Source organism: Eulemur rufifrons, chromosome 9, assembly GCF_041146395.1.
Source record: "Eulemur rufifrons isolate Redbay chromosome 9, OSU_ERuf_1, whole genome shotgun sequence".
In the NCBI taxonomy this organism is placed as follows: Eukaryota; Metazoa; Chordata; class Mammalia; order Primates; family Lemuridae; genus Eulemur; species Eulemur rufifrons.
This window is the reverse complement of record NC_090991.1, coordinates 4,844,377-4,870,149: the sequence shown is the minus strand read 5'-3', so window position 1 is coordinate 4,870,149 and position 25,773 is coordinate 4,844,377. Positions and strand designations below refer to the sequence as shown.

At 59.0% G+C, this 25,773-nt stretch overlaps 1 protein-coding gene across 10 annotated transcripts; it reads left to right on the top strand.

The window, feature by feature from the left end:
* Positions 1-1,827: 1,827 nt before the first annotated feature.
* Positions 1,828-25,638, top strand: SREBF1 (sterol regulatory element binding transcription factor 1). Of its 10 annotated transcripts, XM_069481910.1 has the most exons (20): positions 1,828-2,073; positions 13,192-13,284; positions 16,637-17,068; positions 17,430-17,611; positions 17,694-17,831; positions 17,912-18,133; positions 18,754-18,868; positions 19,187-19,407; positions 19,646-19,847; positions 19,969-20,147; positions 20,397-20,658; positions 20,740-20,906; positions 21,096-21,264; positions 21,814-21,928; positions 22,221-22,327; positions 22,415-22,547; positions 22,749-22,914; positions 23,390-23,590; positions 23,682-23,793; positions 24,178-24,470. In XM_069481910.1, the coding sequence occupies exons 1-20, from the start codon at positions 1,983-1,985 to the stop codon at positions 24,405-24,407; spliced, it is 3,537 nt and encodes a 1,178-aa protein (XP_069338011.1). In that variant the 5' UTR covers positions 1,828-1,982; the 3' UTR covers positions 24,408-24,470. The 10 variants fall into 10 exon arrangements, with proteins under 10 accessions (XP_069338011.1, XP_069338014.1, XP_069338015.1 ...); XM_069481913.1 differs by lacking the exon at positions 13,192-13,284 and having other exon boundaries at positions 17,430-17,605; XM_069481914.1 differs by lacking the exon at positions 13,192-13,284 and having other exon boundaries at positions 17,912-18,115.
* The last annotated feature ends 135 nt before the right edge of the window (positions 25,639-25,773 follow it).

Below are 25,773 nucleotides of genomic sequence, written 5' to 3'. Positions count from 1 at the left end.
GGAGTTCATCTGGAGGGAGGTGAAGTCCTGGGTGGACCCTTGAGCAGGGCTACTTGTGGGGAAGATGCGGTTTGGAGACCCTCAGTGGCTTCTGGCCAGCCCTGTTCTGGGTCATGTTCCACAGCAGCCACTTCTGGGAGAGGAACAAAGAGATCTGCATGTCCTGGTTGAGCCCCAGGGACGTGGGCCTCTGTGGCGTCTCTCTTCCCCAGCACCCCCCTTCTAAAGTGCACCACTAATTTCACTCCCACTGGGGGTGTGGTCAGACAGGGTATATCTGGAGTCTGAGCAAGGCAGTGTTGAGGGCAGCTTGACTCATTGAGGCCCAGGGCTAGGAGGGCCGGGGAGTCCAGACCTCTGAGTCTCCCTGGCTGCTCCCCACCAAGGGTGCCTCTCTGTGTTTGCATACCTCCAGGGACAGGGAGCTCACTGCCTTTTCACATTCAGATACCTGAGTGTTGATTCTGGTTTATTTCAATCCACCTCATTGGGACCCCTTCCCTCCCACCTGACTGACCTGGCTCTGTCCCCAAGCCACAGGTCCCAGCGTTCAGTTTCCAGGCATCTCCTCGGCCAGGCTGGCTGCTCTGACCTAGCCCCAGCCTGTCATGATCCAGGGCAACCTGGCTCAGGTCCAAAGCAGTCTGCCTTTTCCTCGTGGCTTCCATCCCTCTGTTTTTGGTGTCAGACAACCGAGGCCCAACCCTGCTATGGGTCCCCAGCAGCTTTGTGTGCTTGAAAGGACATGGTTTCTCTGGGTCTTCCTGGGTACTAGCTTCCTCCTTCAAGAGCTGGACTGGGCCTGCTGGCCCCCAAACCCCTCTCCTGCCCCTACAACTGGATCTGGGAGGAAACCAGATTAAGACAGGATGGGGGCCGGTGCGGTGGCTCACACCTGTAATCCTAGCACTCTGGGAGGCCCAGGCGGGTGGATCATTTGAGCTCAGGAGTTCGAGACCAGCCTGAGCAAGAGTGAGACCCCGTCTCTACTAAAAAATAGGAAGAAATTATATGGACAACTAAAAATATATCCAGAAAAAATTAGCCGGGCATGGTGGTGCATGCCTGTAGTCCCAGCTACTCGGGAGGCTGAGGCAGGAGGATTGCTTGAGCCCAGGAGTTTGAGGTTGCTGTGAGCTAGGCTGACGCCATGGCACTGTCGCCCAGGCAACAGAGTGAGACTCTGTCTCAAAAAAACAAAACAAAACAAAAAAAAAAACCAAAGACAGGATGGGAAATTCCAGCCTCTTCCAGGCTCTCCCTTCAGCCACTCCCGTCCTCAGGAAGCCAGTCTCCCCACTCCTGTGCAGGGAGGGGGCTGGATGATCTCACCGGCTGTGCCCCCTCCGTCATCACTAACGTCCCAGCCGGCTGGTGGAGAGGCATCATTAGGCCCACGTTACAGATGAGGAAAACTGAGGCATAGAGTGATGTAATTGGCCCAGGGCCACGCAGCAGACCTGGGACAGCCTAACTTGGATCCGAGCCTGTCTTGTGCTAGAGAGTCAAACCTAGGAAGGGAGATTTGTCAGGTCCTCGCTCCCAAGTCCAGAGACCTCAGGGATGGGGCCAGTCCTGGGGCTTCCCTCAGCCCCCTTTTTGATGCTGGAGAAGCTGAGGCCCAGAGAGGGACCGTGGCGTGCCCAAGGCTGCTGTGCGCGAGGCTGGATAAAGTGAACGACTGGAGGGCACTCTGACCTAGGCGCACACCCGGGAGCCGGGGTCCCCGTCTCTCCCGGCGGGGCGGGGCCCTTTACCAGGGGGCGGGCCCTCCCTAGGGAGGCCCCGCCCCCGCCTCGCCCGCCCTACGGAGCGGCCGCCGGGGAACCCAGTTTCTGAGCAACTTTTCGAGGGCGGCGGGCTGCCACCCAGGCCAGGGCGGGACGCGAAGGCGCGGAGAGGCGGCAGCGGGTGCGGCGCTCCCTGCAAGGTCCGTGTGCGGCGGCGGGCCCGGCGGGCCGCCCGGAGGAGGCGGCTGCGCCATGGACGAGGCGCCCTTCAGCGAGGCGGCTCTGGAGCAGGCGCTGGCCGAGCCGTGCGACCTGGACGCGGCGCTGCTGACCGACATCGAAGGTGCGTCTGGGCCGCTGGGCTGGAAGCCGCGCCGGGCGGCGCGAGCGGGGGCCAGGCCTTTGTCTGCCCCGCGGGCGCCCACTCCGTGCTGTGCATGAGCCGGGCTTCCTGGCGTCTCTGGGCTGTGCGCTGCGACCCTCGGTGTCCGGGGCCGCACCGAGCCTCTGGCCCCCGCCCCGGCGCCTCGGCCGCGGGCTCTGGGGCCAGGCCGCGCCGTGCCGGGGTCCCTTGGCAGCTCGGGGCGGGGCACGTGCGCCTCCAGGCGTGCCTGGCCCTGCGCCGTTCCGCCGGTGGTGAATCCCCAGCCCTGTGGCGGCCGCGGCTGGAGCTTGGGACCTGGGTGTCGCCGAAGCCCCGCCCCAGCCGTGACGTCGGTGCGGGGTTACTCGCGGTCATTCCCTCCGGCTCGAGAGTTCAGCTCCGCGCTGGGACTCTTGCGCGTGCGCAGCGTTGCCTCTTGCCCTTCTCCCCGTCTTCGGGTCTGGTTCTCTGGGTCTGCGACGGGCGGGCGTCGCTTCCGCGCACATTTATTGAGCATCTACTGAATGCCAGACCCCACCTTAGGCACTGAGTGTTCACAGACAGACCCAGGCTCCCCCTCTTCTTGAGAGCACAAAAATCCCTAGGGACATCTGCAAGGGGATACTTAGTTGCACCTTAGGGTGGGGCAGGGATGTGGCTACTTTGTGTTGAGCAGCTGGTGGACTCTCTGAGTAGAGAGAGTTTTGAGCTGAGCCTGAGGGTCAGCCCCGCGACTAGCGGGGAAGATGTTTGCCAGGCCAGGGCTCCGGGGCCCAAGTTGGAGGAGTTAGAGGCTAGCAAAGGCAGGGAGGTTGGGGAGGTAGGTGTGGAGGGGATGGGCCGGACCTTGTCCCCCAGGGAGAGGCCTGGAGCAGAGCCGTGGCACCGTCTTCCTTACACCTTTTAAAGCATCGCTCGGATTGTTATACAGAGAAGGCGCTGGAGGCCAACGATGGCAGCAGGTGCCAGTTGGGGGCTCTTTGTGGACAGGGTAAACCGAAGCCCCGCAGCAAATTACCCTCCGTGGTTGTGCAGGAGTTTTAGCAACACTGGCTAAGTTGCTCTTGGTTGATGAGGAAACTGAGGCCAAGGTCACAAGAACAAGCTGCATAGACTCACAACCTGAATGGACAAGTCCATGGACCCTGTGGCCACCCTGGGGTTGGCCAAACAGACACATCAAAGCCACCCCAACTCCTGCCCTCCCGCAGTCTTGCAGATTAGTCCGGCTGGCTGCCTACCCCAGGGCCTTCTCAGCCCCTTCCTCATGGGGCTGCAGTAGGGGAGGATCACAGAGGAGAGGGCCTGATTGTGGGGCTTTTCTAAAACAGCCTCCCCCAGGGAAGGGCTGCCCTTCACTGCAGTCTGGAGTGATGAACCCTGAAATTCCAAGCCCTAGGGAGGCCCCAGCCTGACTCAATTACCAGTTCCACAGCGCTGGGCCCAAGGGGAGCAGTCTGAGAAGCACCATGACCCAGCTGGGAGGACATGGGTTTTGGGGTCAGGACTTGAACTCGGACACAACTCACTTTCTTTGTCATCCTGCTCAAGCCCTCTCACCCTCAATTTCCTCGTCTGGAAAAATGAGGACGCGAATGCTCCCTTCACGGGGGAGTTGGACAACAGAATCAAAGGTGTGTCTGGGCTTTTCTTATTGACTGATGGATAGACATTGTCTCTCCAGACCCAAAGGCCAGACATGTGCGGCCATTGTTGGTGGGGGGGGTTTGGGGTCAGACCCTAGTATGTCCCTTGAGGACCAGGCAGCCCCTTCCTGCTCGGGTGGGGGCTGAGGTTTGCCCACTGCAGTGGCAGATTTTTCAGGTATTCAGATCACCTGTTCTTCTCCCCAGTTACACAATGCATCTTTTTTCACTGTAGAAAAATCAGAAAGTACAGGTGAGCAAAAAGAAAATAAAATCTTTAAACTCACCACCCAGAGATAAGTCCTGTTAATTATATGAGGGATTATTTCCTCTGTGTGTGTGTGTTTATTTGGGGGATGGCTGCACACTCTTCATCAGCTTTTTAAAAACTTTATTGAGGAGCTGGACATGGTGGCTCACGCCTATAATCCTACCACTCTGGGAGGCCGATGCGGGAGGATCACTTGAGCCCAGGAGTTTGAGGTTGCTGTGAGCTAGGCTGACGCTATGGCACTCTAGCCTGGGCAACAGAGTGAGACTCTGTCTCAAAAAAAAAAATTAAAAATAAAAATCTTATTGAGGTATGCTTTACATGCCATAAAATGCATCCATTTTAAGTGTATCATTCAATGATTTTTCGTAAATTTTTGGAGTTGTATGACCATCACTAGTTGTAGGACCCCAGTAAGATCCCTCGTGTCTGTTTACAATTACTTCCCATTCCTACCTACAGCCTCCGACAACCACAAATCAATCAATCTATCTATCTATCTATATATATATATATTTTTTTTTTTTTTTGGCAGAGTCCTGCTCTGACACCCGGGCTAGAGTGCTGTGGCATCAGCCTAGCTTACAGCAACCTCAAACTCCTGGGCTCAAGCAATCCTTCTGCCTCAGCCTCCTGAGTAGCTGGGACTACAGGCATGCACCACCATGCCCGGCTAATTTTTTCTATATATTTTTAGTTGTCCAGCTAATTTCTTTCTATTTTTTAGTAGAGACAGGGTCTCACTCTTGCTCAGGCTGGTCTCGAACTCCTGAGCTCAAATGATCCACCTACCTCAGCCTGGCAGAGTGCCAGGATTATAGGCATGAGCCACTGCACCCGGCCCACAAATCTATATTTTTAATAAATTAGAATAGGGTCCATTGGTTCACAGCAGATTGTACCTGCTTGGTTCCATGTCAACAGTCAGACAGCAATCAGATTCCCTCATTTATTCACCTGATCCCTGTTGATGGACATCTAGGTTGTTTGGCCTCATAAACTCTGCTGCAGTGGACACCCAAGGCCAGTTTTTGCCCAGCTCCTTATTTAGTTCTGTAGGATGAGGCTCTGGGAGGGGACTTGCTGGTGAGAGGCTGAGCCTGCTTTTGAAGCTTCTACAAGGTGTGGAGCTGGGCAGGTTCGATAAGGTCTAGAGAGAGGTGATTTGGGGTGGGAAGGCCAGGTCCCCGAGAGGCATAAGAGATGACAGGTAGGTTAGGCAGGCCTCAGGTGCCAGGATGGGGAGCTGGACTGGCTGGAGGACAATGGGGGGTTGGGGCAGGGGCGTGCCATGCTCGAGTGGTATGTTATAAGTTCCCTCTGGCTGCCAGGTTGAGAGGTTATAACATGAATAGGGATCACTAACTGAGCACTTACTGTGTTCTAGGCACTGTGTCAACGATCTCATTGAATTCTCCTGACAACTCCAAGTGGGTAGACTTATGATGAAGATGAGGGCCTTGAGGAACAGAACAGAGAGGCTAAGTGACTTGCTCAACGTCACATAGCCAGATGATAGCAGAGCCAGGATTCAAACCGAGGCTGTGGGCTTCAGAGCCTATACTCTTAGCTCCTAAGCTCTTAACCACTGGGCTCCTAAGACTGGGGCTGGGGGGTTGAGAAGGCTGCTCCATGTGGGGCTATGCTGGGGGCCTGGGAGTGGGTCACAGAGGAGTCAGAGGCCATGTGGCTGCCTCCCCCTTCAAGCCCAGTTCAGCCTTTGAGTCATGAGACTGGGCGCTGGCACCGGGGAGCAAGCTGAGGGCCTGAAGCCACACCCAGCTGGCCCTGCCACCCGCCTTGGCCAAACTCTGTCATGTGAATACATTTTGGGGTGGGGCTGCCACCATGAGTCCTGGTGTCCATGGGTGAAGGCACTTCCCTGGCTATAGTGCTCTCTGGGTTCGAGTCCTGCCCCTGCACCAAGACCTCAGTGAGCTCCATCTCCTCCGGAGCCTGCCTTCCTCACTCTGTGCTTTGGGGTCCCTTGCGGCAGTAGGGAGAGGGTGGAACATGAGAGCAGCCTTACACATGTTCGGGATTATTACTAAGCCCACAGCGGTCTTCACCTTCCCACTGAGGATTAATTTATCAGATCTTGCACAAGTTTATAAGTGCAGAAGAGGCAGATGGAGACAGAGTTCTGGGCGAGCACTGGGAAGGGGGCTGAGGGTCTCTTTCCTGTGCCTACACACCTCTGTATCTGCTCTTCGTCTGTTGGAGCCCAGATATCAAGTCACAGGTTGCTGCCCTGAAGCCCTTCTGGGCCTCACCTCGCCTCCCTGCCAGCCCCACCTTGCCCTGAGCAGTGCTTTCTCCCAGGCCAGCCGCGTGGGGCCTTGCTTCCAGGCCGTGTGTGTCTGGCTGTTTCCTAGGTCCAGGCCAGCCCTGGTGGAAAGGGCACACTAGGGGCCCACTCTGCCACCCCACACTTCTCACCAGGATACAGTGTGCCTCAGTGTGTCCTCTCCCTATTCTCACCAAGCATGAGCAGTCCTTAGAAAACGCAGCTCTAGACCCATTACTGCCCGGCTCCAAGCATATAACTCCCCAGGTCTCAAACCATCCATGGTTCCCCAATCCCCCTAAGATAAAGTTCCCTGTCTCATCGTGGCATACGAGACTTGCAAGGTTTGCCAGACCTGCCCCTCCTTTGTCATTGCCCGTCCAGCCAGAACCTGCACCCTGGGCACAGCCTGCCCTGCTAGGGTGCCCCTTCTCCCTCATCCTGCATCTGGAGCCCCTTAGCAGTGGGCTCTGAGAGGAGCCTCTCCTATCAGATGTGTTCCCCTTCCTGTGCCTTTTTCTGCCTCTTGGGATCCAGCCTGTCCAACCTTAGGGCAGCAGAAAGCAGAAAGCCCTCCCAGTGTGGTCATGAATTGCTTTCTCCTACGGAAAGTGCCCTGCCATTTCTGAACTGCAGGGGCCTCCCCTGAAATGCAGGAGATGGAGACTGTAAGATTTGCTGCCTCTGAGCCCCCATGGCTTCAGCCTTAATGCTTCTGAGGGGGCAGGGTTGGGGGATGGGGAGGAGGGTGCTGGGAGTGGGTCCAGGGAGGCAGTGGACAGAGAGCTGGACATGACCTCCTGCCCGACAGTCACCTAGCCGGACACAAACATCCTAAGTGACCCGGTCAGCTCCAGGCAGGGGTCACTGTGAGGCACAGGCCTGGGATCTGGACGTTCCCCACTGACAGGAGTAGCCCAGGTTGGAATAGCTGCACTGGCCGGAGGAAGTGTCTTTGGCCTTGTCTCCTGCCAGCCACAGGCCCTGTGGATGTGGCCTTTGACCCTGGGAGCTGACTGGGACTGCCCAATGTGTGGGACCCGCGTGCCACGTGCTCCACAAAGGTGGTCGTGTAGGGGTGAGGAGAGCCTTATAAACCGGGGTAGGGACTCCTGGTGAGAGGGAAGGGAGTCTTTGAGGCTGGCTCCAGGTGTGGAGCTTCCTGGAATTGTGGAGGTCAGATGAGCTAATTTGGGTCAAAGTCTTAAGCAGTGCATGCAGATAGTAAGCCCTCAACCAATGCCAGTTAGTGTTGTTATTGTCAGCATTTAGAGCACTTAACCAGTACCTGGCAACTGATTTGTTTAGTTCAACATGTGTTAGCAGTGATTATCCAAGAAGCCTGTGCTGGAAGTTCCTAGGATGTTCTGGGCTTTGGTTCCAGGTTCTAAGCATCACCATGTGGTGGTTCTGGGTCTCTGTGTGAGAGACAAGGGGAGGCTGGACCAGGCCAGTGGGGAGCCCCGGCCCCGACCACAGGGAACAAATGCCCTGTCCTTAGCTTCCATTGAAGTTAAGAGACCAGAGCTGGAAGGAACCTTAGAAATGCCATTGTCACCTCCTCACCCATCTTACAGATGAGGACACCTGACTCCCTAACAATCTCTGGCCACCCAGCCTGTTGTGGCCCAGGCCCAGTGGCAGCTGAGGTGGGTGAATGAGCGGAGACCTGTGAGGAAGCACCTTTTCTAGCTAGGGGAGGAGGGCAGAGTATAGCAGGTGCCTCTGAATCTCTGGCCACAGTTGATGGTTTGCTGCACAAACACATTCAGGCATCCTTGGAAATGCAAACGAAAGCGCCTTCAAGGTTCCAGTCACAGCGCTAAGCAAAGCAACCAAAAGTACATAAAAATAATAAAACTCAATGCTGGTGATGCTGTGAGGAAAGGGGTTACATTGTAGGGGAGGTTGTAAAGGGGTTTATCTTTCCCAGAGACCAGCCTGGCAGCTCTCAAAAAACCATCTTGCTGCCTTTACAACAAGTTGCAAGGAAACGACCCCAAAGGGAGAAACATATAATTTACATGAAGAAATGCATAGCACTGCTATTTAGACTGTGAACAATTTGCCCAGCAGCAGGTGGCTACCCCTAGAATCGCCACTGCTCCAGGCACAGGTTGTTTTTCAGCTGCCAGAATGGTAAGCGTGTGCCGGGCTGACGACCTGAGCTGGTGCTGCCCAGCGTCTTGTTTAATCTCCATTTTCCAGTTCTGCTCAGGGCAATTCAGCACACCTGTTGCTCCAGGAAGAGGATGTGTAACTAAGTTTCACAGGACAGCATGGTCAGCATATGAGGATCTGGTGTGGACTGGCACAGATGAGGGAAGGATCCCGAGGGGACATCAGAGCAAGTTTTGAGTGAGGAATAGGAATTTGCCAGGTGAACAAAGGACAGCGGAAGGGGCATTTCTGGCAGAGGGAACACCTGGACAAATGTATGATGGCATTAGTGTGGTATGTTCAGAAAGCAGACAAGGAAAGCAAGGCTGAGCGAGTGCGCAGGTGATGGCACTGAGGTGGCTGGAGGGAGACCAGCAGGACACAGTGGTGGGAGTGGCTGTGGCTGGAATCCACACAGCTCCTGACTGTGGTCCCTTCTGTGCTCAGCCCTGTGCTGGGTGAGGCTGGGGTCACAGAGCTGGTTCAGGCCTTGGCCCTGCCTTGAGGGGCCCCAGCTGGGGCCGGGCCTCTGATCTGGTGAGGGAGATGAGTGGGCCTGGGGGGTGGTGGTTAGGAAGGCCTCTGGGAGGAGACAGTGCTAGAGCCAAGCCTTCAGGAGCCTCGTGTCTCCTAACTGAACTATGACAAGTGGCAACAGCTGGTTAGGACAGAGCCGGGCTGCATTTGGGGCTCACTCCTGTGCGTGGCAGGAGTGAGGGGCTGAAGAATAGGCTCTAGGGTCAGCAGGGCTGGGCTTGAGTCCCAGATTCTTCACTTGGTAGCTATGGGACCTTGGGCACGTGGTCTCCCTCTGAGCCTTAGTTTCCTCGTCCATCAGGAGGGCCCAGGTGCGCCCGGGGCTCCAGCCATCAGCCCATCCCATTCTGGGAAGAGCCGGCACACACTGGTTCCCCTGGGGCAGCTGCGGGTACACAAAGGGCAGCCTGTGCCCGTGTTGCATACATGACCAGCTGAGGACACTGGAACCTGACGACCTGAGTTATCAGGAGGATGAAGGAGGCACCAGGTGGCCCCAGGAAGGCAGGCAGGGTGCAGCCTGGTGCCTGGAGCCACGGGTGAGTGCCCACCCCACCCTGCATCCTTCATCAGGCAGGCAGAGATGGTATGCTCTGGGGAGCCCATGAGCCAATGTCCCATGTCCTCCTGTGTGGTAGTGACACACCGCCAATTGCACCATTTACCCTTTGGCACAGTCTATGCACTCTTTGTGATCTGCATTGCATGGGACAGCTTGCAAATCCCTTTCCCACCATCCCCTGGAGAATCGGGGTCCTTGGCTCAGGTGACAGACAAACCTGGGCTGGAATCCCAGCTCCTCAGCTGCCTCCCCAGCCTCCACCCTCCTCACACCCTCTGCTCCAGCCACACTGGCCTCCATGCTGTCCCACCATCATGTCATGCTTGCGCCCACCTCAGGGCCTTTGCACGTGCTGTTTCTGCAGTCCTCCCTTCTGGCCTACTCCTTTGTTTCATATGTAACTCATATGTCACCTCATCAGACAGCCCTGTCCTGACCCCCTTGTCTACAATGGCTCCCTCACACTCTCTTTACCCTGCCTCAGTTTCTTCCTGGTGCTCATCGCCCCCTGCACCCACATTTCCCCGTGCATTTGCATCGCACTGGTCTCCTTCATCGGCACATCAGCTCCATGAGGAAAGGTCTCTGTGCTGTGCACCTGTACCCCTGGTGCCTGGCACAGGACGGGCACACTGGATGCTTAGGGAAGGGCAGTAGATGTTGGGAAGGAGATGGACCTGGGCTTTGTGGACCAGGTTTTCGGGGGGGAGGTGGTGAGCTCCCTATCCCAGGAGGCATGCAAGCAGAGGTTGTTTGGGGTTTAAGGCCTTGTGCGGGTTGAAAGGAGTTGTAGGCTTCTATCATGGTCAGAGCTGAATTCTTGCTCTCAAGATTTCTGTCACAGCCTCACAGAATCAACAGGCCAGAGTCATTAAAAGCTGTCCCCAACTGCCTTCAGGGGGATGTTTGAAGGTAGAATGGGGAGGGTTGGGGAGGGGTGGGGTGGGGTTTCAGGTTTCCCCTTGAATCCCGATAGAATCAGGGCAGGAGAGGAGGAAGAAGGAGGAATCCAGGCTTGGGGAGGAGTTGTCGGGTTCACAAGCCTGGGAAGGTGAACGACGTTGGGGCCCGGGGTGGGGGGGGCCCACTGAGGCCCGCAGTCTGTGCTGCCCTTCTCCGCATTCAGAAAGTGCGTAGGAACCAGAAGCACCTTCTGACTGTCCCTGGGACAGCCGGCACTCAGCTCGCCCACGGCCGGCCACAGTTCAGGGGCTGTGGGCGAGCCCGAGACCAGCTGTCCTAGCTTCCAGGGCAGGGACCAGGGTGCGGCGAGAGAGGCACCGCCTTAAATTGTGCACCCTAGGTGACTCTTGCTCACCCTAGTCAGACCCTGTTAACTCCCCTTAAAAAGATCCCATCAAGCGGTCATGGAGCTCCAGCTTGAACCCAGCAACTGACTACCTGACTTTCCAGTTCTAGACCATTCCAGCTGCTACAGAGGGAACTAACCTTTGTTGAGACCCCACTGAGTGGTGGGTGCTTTACTCACTTGTTCTCCCATAATCACCACCCCTGAGTGTTCTTGGAGTGGGGGCTGGGAGAGGGGGAGTGGACTGCCCCGGTCACACAGCAGGTGAGGGGCGGGGTGGGGGGGAAGAGCAGGCCTTGGCATGCTGCCCCAGACCCTCCCACTTGGCTCTGTCTCTGGGGGGGGGGGGTGCTGCGGGGCTGGCCTAGAGTTTCCACCTCCAGTCTTAACCCCGATGATCAGCTTCTGCAGAAATCGGATCAGCTTCTGCAGAAATCAGCCAGCAGATCCGGCTCCAGGGGAGAGTGAGATAGGGTCTAGTCAGGCTCTTCCACATGTCACCAGCCCCTTCCTCTGCATCTTAGCTCAGGCTGTGCCCTCTGCCTGCAAGGCCAGCCCTCCCTTCCTGGGTCCCATCGCTCCTCTGAAAGCATCCCCTGACTCCTGCTGCCCTCAGGGGGCTCAGTGAACAATGTCCTCTCCCTCCTCTTCCGTGGGATGGGCTGGGGACAAAGTAGGATGATGAAGAGAAATGAAAACAAAAAGGAAGGGGAAGGGACAGGGTTTGACCTTCCACGGTGGCCCAGGCCCTGCCAGTCTCAGGCCTGTTGGTCCTGCCACATTCTGGGCTCAGAAACTGGGGAGTGCAGTAATGAAAGGACCAAGGGGGGGGGGGTCTGCTTTGGGGAACTCAGGCCTGGAGTTGAGCTCTCAGTTTGCTTTTGGATCAAGGCTCTCCCCTGTCTTGAGTCACTCGTGAGGTCAGACTTTTCCAAGAGCAAGGCTTTGTTTTGGTTTGGGGGTGAGGGAGTGTGAGCACCCACAGGCTGATGAGGGGCAGACGAGATGCTGGATAGGGTGCCTGTTGTCCTGGAACCTCCCTATTGTCCCGGAACCTCCGGAGGCCACGAAAGAAGGGCCTGGAGGGGTTGGGGACAGGGTGTGAGGGAGACGTGGCTGAGTTTTCTTGCTTTAGGCTCATGAAAAGGGAGAGAAGTTGGGTCGCAAGGGCCCTCAGCCCCCCAACACTGACTGCCGAGCTGCCGGGCCGCCTGCCCAGGATTCAGCCACTCTGCACAGCTGGGGGTGTGGGGGAACAGCCATCCTGCATGTGAGGCTGAGGTGGGCCTTGTGGGTGGGTGGTCTACTTGGCCAGGTTCTGATCATCTCTGTGTGTGTGTGTTGAACTTTTACCTTTGACAGAATGGGAGACAGGCTCAGGCAGCCCTTCAAAAGACCCCCAGAGCCTGTCACCCCTACCTTCTCCACCTCTGTCGCAGGGAACTGGGTCTCTTCCTGGCCTCCCAGGGCCCCACAATGAATAGGTGAGTTGAGACTCACTGGGCGACAGCTAGAGGGCTGTGAGACCTTGAGAGAGAGGGTCAGACTTCACTGACCCTGCAGAGGGACATTGATGATGGTAATCTGGAGACCCTGGCTGTGTAATTTGGGGTAAAAGTTTCCCTTTCTTACTCTGGGCCTCAGCTTCCCAGAAGTGACCTGTTATCAGCGGTGGTCCCCGCGATCCCAGACCGTCAACATCCCGCTGGAGTGAGGGGTAGGTCCCTGCACCTCGGCCACCACCCGGCAGCCCTTGGCCTTAATTAAACCCTTCTTACGTACTAAGTGCTGCACCCATTTTTATCTCCCTTTCTTCTGCCGTTCCGTGTCAGGGAGATATAATTGTCCTGTTTTTCTGGAGGAGTAAACTGAGGCTTAGAGCGGTCGAGGCTCTTTCAGGATGTCAGTGAGCCAGTGATTTCGAACACAGAGCTCCGGGCTGTTGGGGCATCCTCCCTTTTCTGGCCCCATAACGGAGGGGCGGGAGTTGAGGGAGGGCTGTGACCGCCAGTAACCCCGGCGGATGTTGGCGCCGAGCGGGTTAAAGGCGGACGCCCGCTAGTAACCCCGGCCCCATTCAGCGCCGCTGGGTGAAACCTGAGTCTTGGCCGCCGTCGGGGGGAGGGGCGGGGGCTGGGGCGGGGCCCTAGTGAGGCGAAGGCGCGGCCGCTGATTGGCCGCGTGCGCTCACCCCATGCCCGGGCGCGCAGCCCCCGGGGGCGGGGCGTGGGCGGGGCCTGAGGGCGGGGCGGGGCCTGTGGACGATGCGGGGCGGGGCGCGCCGAGGCGCTCATCGGGCTTTAAAACTCCGCGGAGCCTTGACAGGTGAAGTCGGTGCGGGGAGGGGCCCGAGTCAGCCGCCTGGACGCCCCGAGGGGGCGGGCGCGGACCGCGGAGCCATGGATTGCACATTCGAAGGTATTTTTCGGAGGACCCCCACCCCTTTATTACAATGCCTCCCGGGTTCTCACGAGCGGTGGCGGGCGTGGAGGCTATGGAACTCGAGTAGGAAAGAGCCCCTTCCGAGGGAAAGGGTATGCCAGTTCCTGGCCCACTGGGGAAGTGAGTGGACCACCCCCCAACCTCATTCATCCCCTCTGCACCCCAAGGGAAGGGTTTGCTTAGAGACCTGACAGCACCACCCAGGGACCTAAGGAGGTTTGGTGGGAGAGGGTGGTTTTCTCCACATCTGGGACAGGGCCAGTTGTCCTGTTCTCTGCCAGGGCGTCCTACCTGTTGGGTGGCCCTGCTTTTGGGGCCATCTTAGACTCTCCAGGCAGACAGTGGGAGCCCTAGATTGTCAACATTGTCAGTTTTTCTTTCAGGGCCTCAGTTTTTCCCATCTATCAAAGGGGCTCATAAGGACTGGGTGAGGGGTGGAAGATCCCGCAATTGAAAGTACATTATGGCTGGGCGTGGTGGCTCAGGCCTGTAATCCTAGCACTCTGGGAGGCCAAGGCGGGAGGATCGCTCGAGGTCAGGAATTTGAGACCAGCCTGAGCAAGAGCGAGACCCCGTCTCTACTAAAAAATAGAAAGAAATTATCTGGACAACTAAAAATATATAGAAAAAATTAGCTGAGCATAATGGCACAGGCCTATAGTCCCAGCTACTCGGGAGGCTGAGGCAGGAGGATCGCTTGAGCCCAGGAGTTTGAGGTTGCTGTGAGCTAGGCTAATGCCACGACACTCTAGCCAGGGCAAAAGAGCGAGACTCTGTCTCAAAAAAAAAAAAAAAAAGGTACATTATGACTTTATGATCTGCATAAACCTGGAGGGTCCATTAACCAGGAGGGTTTCAATTTGAGGACCCAGGGAGGCTGAGCCTGCCACCCCTGTCATGCTCTGTTGAAGGCCTTAGGGAGGTCCCTTCCTGCAGTAAGTCTCCTTCCTGGGCACCTGTCAGTAGACAATATTGAGTTCCCACTCTGTGCCAGCTGCCTGCTGGGCAAAGCCTCAGGCAGCTCTGCCAAAAAGGGTTTTAATCTTTTCTGTTGTACAGATGAAGAAACTGAGGCCCAGTTAGGGGAGGCCACTGGGCCAGGCTCAATCTCATGTTGGTGATGGACAGGACTAGAAGCTCAGGCTGGGGACCCTGAGAGCACTGGGGCCCCTGGGATTGTGCTCATGGGTGCTGTAGAAAACTCTGACCTAGTGGGTGGCCACTGCAAATGGGTTAGAGGGCCCTGGGCTGAGCCAGCCAGGCTGCCGGTCTGCAGCCTGGGGAGAGGGCCTACGGCCCGGTTGGGCTGAGGTGGGGAGTGTATCCCAGTCCGTATGAGGAGGAAGGAGTCAGGACACACAGCACTTGTTTTTATAGAGGTGAAACCAAAGCCCTGCATGGCCAGGCCTGGGTCTTGAGGCTGTTTGGTTGTAGGCAGGGCCTGGGCTTGTGCCCAAAACACACAGACATACTGGTTGACTACGTGGCCAGCAGCTGGCTCAGTCCCAAGCCTCAGTCTGTTACACTGAGTAATGGGTTGGTGATGGCAGCTTTGCTTCTGGCTTCTTGGTGGGGTAAGGAAAGGTGCAGAGACAATAGATTTGGCATTTTGTAGACCCGGGTTTGACTCCCACTGCATGTTCTTAGGCTATTTCTGGTCCTCTATGAACCTCAATGTCCTTTTTTTGTCTCCAAGATGAGGTGAGCTAATCATCTGAGGCAGCCTAGGGCAGTGGCCAGCGGTTGGGGCATTGGGTCAGGCAGGGTCTAGTCAGTTTTGTCTCTGACTCTGTAAGAACTTAGGCCAGCAAGTCACCTCTCTACAGCTCAGTTTCTTCATCTGTAGAATGGGGCTAATAATCACACTACCTTTTTAGAGCTATGCGTCAGGAGGATTAGGGGCTAGCCTGGCCCCATCAATGTGGGTGGCCCCAGAGTGGGCCTTGCTCTTGGTCCAGACCCACCCTACTGACGTGGGTCCCCAGCTCCTTTGAGTCCTTCCAGCATGGATGTGGACCCTGCTCTGACCTGGGGTCCTCTTGGGGGACTGCCCTGCGTGTCATATCTCTTTGGGGAGCCCATGCTGCCCTGAGGGTCTGGTCCTGGAGGACGCTACTACCTCTTGAGCGCCTTGAGCCAGTCCTGCCTCTCTCTGTGCTTCTGTCCTCCCCTTGTAAATTGGGAGGAGGGGGAGGTCACCCACTTCCTAGTAGCCTCTCAGTTGCCGTCTCAAATGCTGTGCTCAGAGAACCCTGCTGGGCAGCCCTGAAGGAAGAGACCAGAAGTGGCCGGTGGGTGAGGTGTGGGGCCCATTGCACCCATACGAAAATCCTCTCTGCCCTGTTTCCCACCTGCCCTAGGCTGCCTCCTCCTTGTGGTTACTGTGTCCCATCCCCCTCCCAAGGGCTGGGCCTACTGGATCTGTGAGGCATGGCCCTGTTTCACAGATTGAGAAACCGAGGCCCTTGTGGGGCCAGGGCAAGGCTGTACCTGGGCCTCTGGACTCCTTTTGTCCTGGGTGAGGTGGGTGCTCCTTTGCTAAGCCAGGTCCTAGGGTAGGGGTAGTGACGGAGTGTGGAGAGGGCAGGAAAGGCTGTTTGGAAGGGCTCGTCACCTCCTGGGGAAGCACTTGGAAGCTGGCTGAGTCTACAGTGCAGTGTGGACGTGCATGTGTGCATGTATGTGAAGACTCAGACGTGATGTCTTCTAGAATGTATGGTCCATGAAGACAGGAGTAAAAGTTTACCATGTCCATGTCAGGATGCAGGACATTCCCAGCTCCCCAGACAGTAGCCTGGTTCTAGGCAGGGATTTTTGTCTGTCTTGTTCACGGCCAGGAACAGTGCCTGGTGTAGCTTGTGCACTGGGCACGTGCTCATTGAATGAATGAACGAACGAACAAACATGGGCCTGCTGTTTGCCGTGGACTGAGCACGTGTCAGATGATCAGGCAGATATTGGGTGGTGGGAAGAGCTCAGGCTCTGAAGTCTCAATTCTTGGGCCTAACCTGCTCAGCCCCAGCCTGGCTGTGAGGCAAGGCTGTGAGCCTCATGTGCCCACCTCGTCCACTTATTGCAAGGGCTACTTGTCATACTTGTGGCACCAGGCACCGCTCTGGAGGGTACAGGGGCCCATGAGATGGCGATCTGTCTGGAGCACTGGTTCCTATGGGTGGCTCTTCTGTTCCTGTGGCATTGCCCACACATACACAGCTGTTTGCAGATGAGAGGTGTGCAAATAGATTTGCTCATGCAAATGTGTGATGCCCTGTTTGGGGGGCAGTCTCCACCCCATTGTCACTCACACACCCTCGTCTCCTTTTCCTAGACATGCTTCAGCTCATCAACAACCAAGAGAGTGACTTCCCTGGCCTGTTCGACCCACCCTATGCTGGGGACGGGGAAGGAGGCACAGAACCGGCCAGCCCTGATGCCAGCTCCCCAGGCAGCTTGTCCCCACCTCCTGCCACGCTGAGCTCCCCTCTTGAAGGCTTCCTGGGGGGACCCAAAGCAGCGCCCTCACCCTTGTCCCCTCCCCAGCCTGCACCCACCCCATTGAACATGTACCCATCTGTGCCCACTTTTTCCCCCGAGCCTGGTATCAAGGAAGAGTCCATGCCACTAAGCATCCTGCAGCCCCCCACCCCACAGCCCCTGCCAGGGGCCCTTCTGCCCCAGAGCTTTCCAGCCCCAACCCCACTGCAGTTCAGCTCCACCCCTGTGTTGGGCTACCCCAGCCCTCCTGGAGGCTTCTCTACAGGTAAGGGCCGGGGTGTGGCGGGAGGGGACAGCCGGGGTGGGGCTGCCAGGAGCACAGGAAGAGGTGTTTGCTGTGGTCTTAGTAGAGGAATTTGCAGGCTTTACAAATAGAAAACTCTGCTGCTTGAGACACCCTATTCCTAGCAGTGCTTGTGTTCTTATTGCTGGGTCAAGCACTGCCTCCCGCTGGAGGCCTGGTCGGAAGCTGGCAAGTTTGCATCAAAGCCCAAGCAGGGGCTGTCCAGAAAGGAAGCCACAGGGCTAATGACTAATCCAAGGCCACATGGTGATAGAGACCTGAAGAGTGGGTTGAAAGTGGGTGGGGGCAGCCTGTGCCGCAGCCCCAGGCTTTATCTCTGCAGGGCCTCCTGCTGCGAGCACCCAGCAGCCGCTGCCTAGCCTGGCTTCCCCGCCAGGGGTCCCGCCCGTTTCCTTGCACACCCAGGTCCAGAGTGCAGCCCCCCAGCAGCTACTGACAGCCACAGCTACCCCCACAGCGGCCCCAGGAACGACCACTGTGGCCTCACAGATCCAGCAGGTCCCGGTGAGGGGTTCTGCCAGGCGTTGGGGAGGTGGCAGCTCCTGGCCTGGATACAACACATGGCTGAGCCCTCTACCACCCCCAGGTCCTGCTGCAGCCCCACTTCATCAAGGCAGACTCACTGCTCCTGACGGCTATGAAGACAGATGTGGGGGCCACTGTAAAAGCGGCAGGCCTTAGCCCCTTGGTCCCTGGCACGGCTGTGCAGACAGGGCCCTTGCAGGTGGGTGCTGTGGGCAGGGCACAAGGGCGTGGGGTCTGCACACATGCATGCCACCTGCTAATGCCTGCCTGGCCTTGCAGACCCTGGTGAGTGGTGGAACCATCTTGGCAACGGTGCCACTGGTTGTGGATGCTGACAAGCTGCCCATCAACCGGCTGGCAGCTGGCAGCAAGGTCTCAGGCTCAGCCCAGAGCCGTGGTGAGAAGCGCACAGCCCACAATGCCATCGAGAAGCGCTACCGCTCCTCCATCAATGACAAGATCGTCGAGCTCAAGGACCTGGTGGTGGGCGCTGAGGCAAAGGTGTGGGCAGAGGCACAGACTCGGGTGACCCTGGGGAAGGAGGAGTTGGGGGGTGACTGGAAGGAAGGGAGGGATCGAGGCCAAGCCTGGGCAGACAGAGGCTTGGGCTTCAGCCTGCCCCGGCCTGACCAGCCCCGTTTATTACGTCACACTTTACCACGGGCCTCCTCCACAAAGGAGGGGCTGTTCTAGGCTTGGGGGCTGCAGCAGTGAGCAAGACAGATAAAACCCTGTCCTCGAGAAGGAGTTGCCTTTCTGGTGGGGGTGGTGGCCAATACACAGGTTGGCTAAGGAAGTATTAGCGTATGCTAGGGTGGAAATAAAGCAGGGAGAAGGGTGGTGGGGGTCGCATATCTAAATCTTGTGGTCAGGGAAGGCCTCGCTAAGGGCGAGTGCTGCATGAAGATGGTGATAATAGTAGCTGCTAGCCAGACACTGCTGTGTGTGTTTACACGTTAGTCCTTATGCCTGTCCTGAGAGGTAGGTATCTTCCAGGTAGAAGGAACAAGTGCAAAGGTCCTGAGGCAGCTGTGTTGCAAAGCAGCTCCACACCCCCTTGCTAAGTGCCTCCTACCAGGCCTGACTGGCCGCCTGGGCTCTCTCCTTCCCACTCCCTGCAGCTGAATAAATCTGCTGTCTTGCGCAAGGCCATAGACTACATCCGCTTTCTACAACACAGCAACCAGAAACTCAAGCAGGAGAACCTGAGTCTGCGCACTGCAGCCCACAAAAGCAGTGAGTCCTGGCCTCATTCTGCCCCTGCCTAGGGCTTCTCCTTTAGCCCTGCCACACCCCTGGCTCTAGCCCCGTCCCCAGCCCCACCTAACCCTTGGCTCTGGCCCCGCCCCAGGCCCCCTCCCCACTTCGGCCCCGCCTTCAGCTCAAGTCCATTGGTCACTTCTGGCACAGCCCTAGCTCCTCGTTTGACCCTAACTGAGCCCTGTCCCAGCTTCCCAAGCCAGTTCCCAGCCCCCCACCCCTAGAGCCCTGGGCTCAGATTTGGGGTAGCATGTCCAGCCTTCACTGCCACCTCTGTTCCTCTCTGGCCTACAGAATCTCTGAAGGATCTGGTGTCCGCCTGTGGCAGTGGAGGCAGCACAGATGCACTCATGGAGGGCGTGAAGACTGAGGTGGAGGACACGCTGACGCCACCACCCTCAGATGCCGGCTCGCCCTCCCAGAGCAGCCCTTTGTCCCTTGGCAGCAGGGGTAGTGGCAGTGGTGGCAGTGGCAGTGACTCGGAGCCTGACAGCCCAGCCTTTGAGGACAGCCAGGTTGGGCCCTGAAGTGGCGCCCCCTTCCTCACTCCCAGCAATATCCTCTGAGCCCCAGGACAGGGTCAGGAAGAGGCCCCTAACAGATCCTACTTCCCATTTTATAGACTGAATAACAGGCCTGGAGCTGTGTGGGGTCCCACAGTAAGGCGGGTGGCGTCTTGACCCCTCCTGCCCAGCCCCGCGCTTTCTGAGGTCCCTGGGGCTCTGCCCTCACCACCCAGTCTACCCCCACTAGGCGAAGCCAGAGCAGCGGCCGTCTGCCCACAGCCGGGGCATGCTGGACCGCTCCCGCCTGGCCCTGTGCACACTGGTCTTCCTCTGCTTGTCCTGCAACCCGCTGGCCTCCCTGCTAGGGGGCTGGGAAGCTCCTGACCCTGCGGATGCCACCAGTGTCTACCACAGTGCTGGCCGCAACATGCTGGGCACCGAGGGCAGAGGTAGGACAGGCCAGCCTGGGCATCTTTGGAAGGGACTCTTGGGGTGTAGACCCTAGGCCTGTGGGCTTGGGACTCTGAGTTTCCTAGCACCTGGGTCCCCAACCCTTCCCTCTGCCCACAGATGGCCCTGGCTGGGCCCACTGGCTGCTGCCCCCACTGATCTGGCTCCTCAATGGGCTGCTGGTGCTGGTCTCCCTGGTGCTTCTCTTTGTCTACGGAGAGCCAGTCACGCGGCCCCACTCGGGCCCCGCCGTGCACTTCTGGAGACATCGCAAGCAGGCCGACCTGGACCTGGCCCGGGTGAGGCCCAGCCCGGGGCAGGGTGGGCAGGGAAGGGCCCCGGGCAGTACCTGGGCCCCCGGGCTGGGAAGGTGCTGGTGCCAGCCCCTCTTCCCTGCTCTCTGTGCACACCACAGACCTGCCCTGTTCTCCCCACTCCTGTCGCCCTCAGACCCCCACTCATCTCGAGCCTGAGGCGCGGGGCTCTTCAGAGATAGAGGAGAGGTGCTCTGGTCCCACTTTTCTTACCTGAAAAACCCTCTTCTCCAGGGGGACTTTGCCCAGGCCACCCAGCAGCTATGGTTGGCCCTGCGAGCACTGGGCCGGCCCCTGCCCACCTCCCACCTGGACCTGGCCTGTAGCCTACTCTGGAACCTCATCCGCCACCTGCTGCAGCGTCTCTGGGTGGGCCGCTGGCTGGCAGGCTGGGCAGGGGGCCTGCAAAGGGACTGCGCCCTGCAGGCGGATGCTCGCGCCAGCACCCGAGACGCGGCCCTTGTGTACCATAAGCTGCACCAGCTGCATACCACAGGTATGATCGGCGTGGAGCTGGGCTCGGGGGCCCCCTGCCACTGCGGCCCACCCCCAACCTCACGTCCCATCTGCTTTCCAGGGAAGTACACAGGCGGACACCTCACTGCCACCAACCTGGCACTGAGTGCCCTGAACCTGGCGGAGTGTGCGGGGGATGCCATGTCTGTGGTGACGCTGGCAGAGATCTATGTGGCGGCCGCGCTGAGAGTCAAGACCAGTCTCCCGCGGTCCTTGCATTTTCTGACAGTGAGTGGGTGATGGGCTGGTGGGGACAGGGCTGGGGCTTCTCTTTGCAGCTCTCCCAGAGGCTGCTGGGCAAGGGGCTGTGCAGGATGAGGTTGGTTACCAGGTGGGTGCCAGGCCAAGCTGGGGCCGGGTCTGGGTTTGAGCCCCTGCCTGGGTCCAGTGTGACAGCCCAGCTCCCCTCCCCCACAGCGTTTCTTCCTGAGTAGCGCCCGCCAGGCCTGCCTGGCACAGAGTGGCTCAGTGCCTCTTGCCATGCAGTGGCTCTGCCACCCCGTGGGCCACCGTTTCTTCGTGGATGGGGACTGGGCCGTGCGCAGTGCCCCTCGGGAGAGCCTGTACAGCTTGGCCGGGAACCCAGGTGCTCTCTCACCCCTCCCTGTACCCTGTCCTGTGCCTTGTCCTCATTCCTGTCCTGTTCCTTGCCTCCTGTGTCTCTGGATATCTTTGCCCAGCCCAGTCCATCTCCCTGCCGTCGGGTGCTGCAGTGGGGGCTACAGGAAAGGGAGGGTCTGGCTGGGTCTCTGTTCCAGTGGGGGCTCTTTGGAAGCAAAGGCAGGGATTTGAGGGCAGGTCGTTGATTGGGGAGGTGGCCCCAGGCAGCACCGACTGGAGTGAGGAAGTGAGGCAGGGAAAGGGCAGAGCTGGTAAAGGTACTGAATCAGGCACCGTTTGGGGGCAGTGGAGGGCAGGCCTCCCTGGCACCCTCCCCGTGCCCGGGCCCGGCTAGTTATCTGCCACCTTCCACCTGTCTTTGGTGGGAATGCTCCCAGGGCCAAGCCAGCGCTTCTCACCTGCCCTAGGTGTGGCCCCAGGCTGCCCAGGGAAGAGCCCCCAGCATGTAGCAGTGAATGTGGATAGGAGGGGTGAGGCTCTCGTCCCTCGCCGCCTCACTCCCTCCTCCCCACAGTGGATCCCCTGGCCCAGGTGACGCAGCTATTCCGGGAACATCTCTTGGAGCAAGCACTGAACTGTGTGGCCCAGCCCAGCACCACCCCCAGCCCTGGGTCAGCTGATGGGGACAGGTGAGTGTCCCTGTGCCCTCCTCTAGGCAAGACCCCTCCAGCATGTCTGGGAATGGCTATGTCCAGGGACCTGTGTGGTGGCCAGAGCCTGGACTGCTATCTACTCACTGTGTGTCCTTGGTTCCTCCCTGGATCTCATTTTCCCCACCGGCCTAGCAGGAGGAGACAGTGGCACTTTGCAGAGCTAGGGGGTCAGGGCGTGCTCTGGGGAGCAGGTGGGGAGGGCTAGCGCCCTCTTAGGACTCTGAGGACCCCTGCCATCTGTCCTGACAGCCAGTCTCTCCTGCCACAGGGAATTCTCAGATGCCCTCGGGTACCTGCAGTTGCTGAACAGCTGTTCCGATGCTGCTGGCGCTCCTGCCTGCAGCATTTCCATCAGCTCCAGCATGGCCACCACGGGTGAGACCCCACGCCCCTGCCCCTGACTCCTTGCTCAGCCCCGGGTGCAGTGTGGCTGAGGGCTCAGGGGCCCTTCCTCCTCTGCAGGCACAGACCCGGTGGCCAAGTGGTGGGCCTCGCTGACGGCCGTGGTGATCCACTGGCTGCGGCGGGATGAGGAGGCGGCTGAGAGGCTGTACCCGCTGGTGGAACACCTGCCCCGTGCTCTGCAGGAGTCTGAGTGAGTGCACAGCCAGATTCTTTCTACCCTGGCCCTGGGGCCCAACCCTCCCTGGCCCCTTGGCACTGTGCTTCCACTGGCCTTTGTTCTCCACGGCCGGGGTCACCACCCTTTCTTCCCCAGGAAGCCAGACCAGGGCAGTGGGGAGCTCAGGGCCCGCAGCCTGGTCTGACCGGCACTCCTCTGCCCTGGCCCTGACAGGAGACCCCTGCCCAGGGCGGCTCTGCACTCCTTCAAGGCTGCACGGGCCCTGCTGGGCTGTGCAAAGGCAGAATCGGGCCCGGCCAGCCTGACCATCTGTGAGAAGGCCAGTGGGTACCTGCGGGACAGCCTGGCCACCACACCAGTCGGCAGCTCCATTGACAAGGTACGGGGTGGGGCCGGGGGCCTGGCAGGGCTAGCGGCCACAGCTTTCCATCCACCCCGGGTCATTCCCCCTCAGGGGTCACAGAAGACCACTTGGTTAGCCCAAGCATCGTGGGACTGGGGGCCTGGCTGACTTTGCTTTTTGGCTAAGGCTTGAGTCCAGGGGAGAGTGGCTGCCCCTATCTAGCCTCAGTTTCCCCGCCCCCAGGAGGAGGGGAGGGGTGAGCAGTGGGGCAGGGCCGCTCTTCGGAGGCCAGTGTTGGGAGGGCTGGATGGCTGCTCCCCTGGCAGGGGCGGCGTGGGGGCCTAGAGAGGCGGGCGGCTCCGCGGTGCATTGCTGTTGCATTGCACGTGTGTGAGGCGGGTGCAGTGCCTCGGCAGTGCAGCCCGGAGCCGGCCCCTGGCACCGCGGGCCCCCACCCTGTCCCTCCGGGCACTGGAGCCCCCATAACCCCTGCCCCACCTGCCACCCCCAGGCCGTGCAGCTGTTCCTGTGTGACCTGCTCCTCGTGGTGCGCACTAGCCTGTGGCGGCAGCAGCAGCCTCCTGCACCTGCCCAGGCATCCCAGGGCACCAGTGTCAGGGCCCAGGCCTCTGCCCTTGAGCTGCGTGGCTTCCAGCGGGACCTGAGTGGCCTGAGGCGTCTGGCACAGAGCTTCCGGCCTGCCATGCGGAGGGTGAGTGCCCACAGCCCTCTCCTCACGTTGGGGACGTGAAGCAGTGTATGGGGGGAGCCCCAACCTGGACTGCCCTGGCCTTCTCTCCCAGGTGTTCCTACATGAGGCCACGGCCCGGCTGATGGCGGGGGCCAGCCCCACGCGGACACACCAGCTCCTGGACCGCAGTCTGAGGCGGCGGGCAGGCCCGGGTGGCAAAGGAGGTGAGGGGCAGCTGCCCACGCAGGGGTGTCCGCCTGCCCAGGTGGGAAGGGCTCGGATGGGGCTTGGCGGATAGTGAGGGCGATTGCATGCATGCGTGCGTGCGTGTGCGTGCGCGCGCGCGTGTGTGTGTCCTAGTGGTGACACCTGGCCTGAGACATCATTTGTGAGACACACGCGCATGCGTGACTCTGAGTCCGTGTTCTACTGGACAGGCCCCGGGAAGGGGTCTGAGGCTTCACAAGTGTGCCCGAGACTGGGGTGGGGAGAGCGGCCCTGCAAACCCCGTGTGCTTGGGCAGAGGCGGGGCTTCTGCGCGCGGCGCGCCGCGGGGGGCGTGGCCAGAGCGCGGCCCGCCCCCGACGCGGCCGTGTGCTTGTGCGCAGGCGCGGCGGCGGAGCTGGAGCCGCGGCCCACGCGGCGGGAGCACGCCGAGGCCCTGCTCCTTGCGTCCTGCTACCTGCCGCCCGGCTTCCTGTCGGCGCCGGGGCAGCGTGTGGGCATGCTGGCTGAGGCGGCGCGCACGCTCGAGAAGCTTGGCGACCGCCGGCTGCTGCACGACTGCCAGCAGATGCTCATGCGCCTGGGCGGCGGGACCACCGTCACCTCCAGCTAGACTCCAGGCGGCGTCCCTGCCCTGCGCCCATCTCAAGCGGCCGCAGCCCATGCGGCCTGTGTTCTGGGTCCGAGCCTTGAAGGCCGAAGGCAGCACCGGAGACCCCAGTCTGCACGGTTCAGCCATGGCTGCACTGTCCCTGGTGGGTGGGAGCCCGCGGGGACCTTTGGCTTGCTCTGGGGGCCGGACGGGCGTGACCCCACCACCCCTGCCGGCTCCCCAGTCCGACGAGCGACCATCGGGACGGTGCTGACCTCTGGTGGCCGTTCGGGGCATTGCAGGGGCCTAGCCTGCTGGGCTCCACTTCTTGCTGAGCGGGCACCTTGGTGGCTTTTCTCCTGTCTAGAGGGAAGAGATGGGTACGTTTGGCCGAGTTGAGGGGGGCCAATGTGGCCTTCCCGGCCTGCAAGGGGGGTCCCTGCCCCAAGGCGTGTCTCTCCCTTCTGGGGAGACTTGTATATAGTGTAGAGCAGCGTGCGCTGGGCTCCTGGCCTGCGGGGCTCACGTACTACTATGCCTTTTGCAAACTTTATTTTCATAGGTTGAGTTTTGTACAGAGAAATAAAGTGAAATTATTTATAATCTAGGTTTTGTTCCTTTGGGGAGGAGGGTGTGTGCCTCAGCTGACGGATATGCTGACCAGCCCAGCAAGTGCCCTTTGGGCCTTCCCCCGTACCTAGGCATGGGCTTCCTATCCCCACCCACCTCAACGACATTTACCTCCTTCGTGGGGGGTGGGGAGGGATGGCTGGCTGACCTCCAGCTGACCTGTCCCACTGATCTCTGGGCCACCTTTGGGCTGATCAACCTTGGGGCCTTGATAGGTTCAGCTGTCCCTTCTCGCCGCCAGCTCTGCTCCCATCAGGTCCCAGAGTGACATGGGAGGATAGACTCAAGTGTCCTCAAGGACGTGTTGTGACAGGAGCTACAACTGGATCTCTGTGTATGTTCGGGGTGTCTCAGCTCCCCCACCCTGTCCCTGGTCATCTCACACAGCTGGGGAAGCCTTGAGGGGGAGGCAGTTGGGCTGCAGGGGTGTCTGGTTCCTACAGTAAGGGGCAGACTCCCCGACTCCATCTGCGCCCCCCACCCCCAAAGCCTGGCCCTTGTCCCAGGGTAATCTGGTCAGAATCCACGGGCTGCAGACTTTCCAAAACAATCGTTGTATCTTTATTGACTTTTTTTTTTCTGAATGCAATGACTGTTTTTTACTCTTAAGGAAAATAAACATCTTTTAGAAACAGCTCGATACACACAATCTTCAGTGTGAAGCAATATACTAATAAGAACACTAGTCGTCTTAACATTTACAGTCTTCATATATATTATATATATGTATATGTATACATATATATACACTATATAA

What these genes read in the sequence shown, in the direction of transcription:
- SREBF1 (XM_069481909.1), top strand. Translation starts at nt 1,983, where the DNA reads ATGGACGAGGCGCCCTTCAGCGAGGCGGCTCTGGAGCAGGCGCTGGCC. An exon ending in GGTCCTTGCATTTTCTGACA is followed by an intron (nt 20,907 to 21,095) that starts GTGAGTGGGTGA and finishes CCTCCCCCACAG; the next exon opens with CGTTTCTTCCTGAGTAGCGC. An exon ending in CAGCTTGGCCGGGAACCCAG is followed by an intron (nt 21,265 to 21,813) that starts GTGCTCTCTCAC and finishes TCCTCCCCACAG; the next exon opens with TGGATCCCCTGGCCCAGGTG.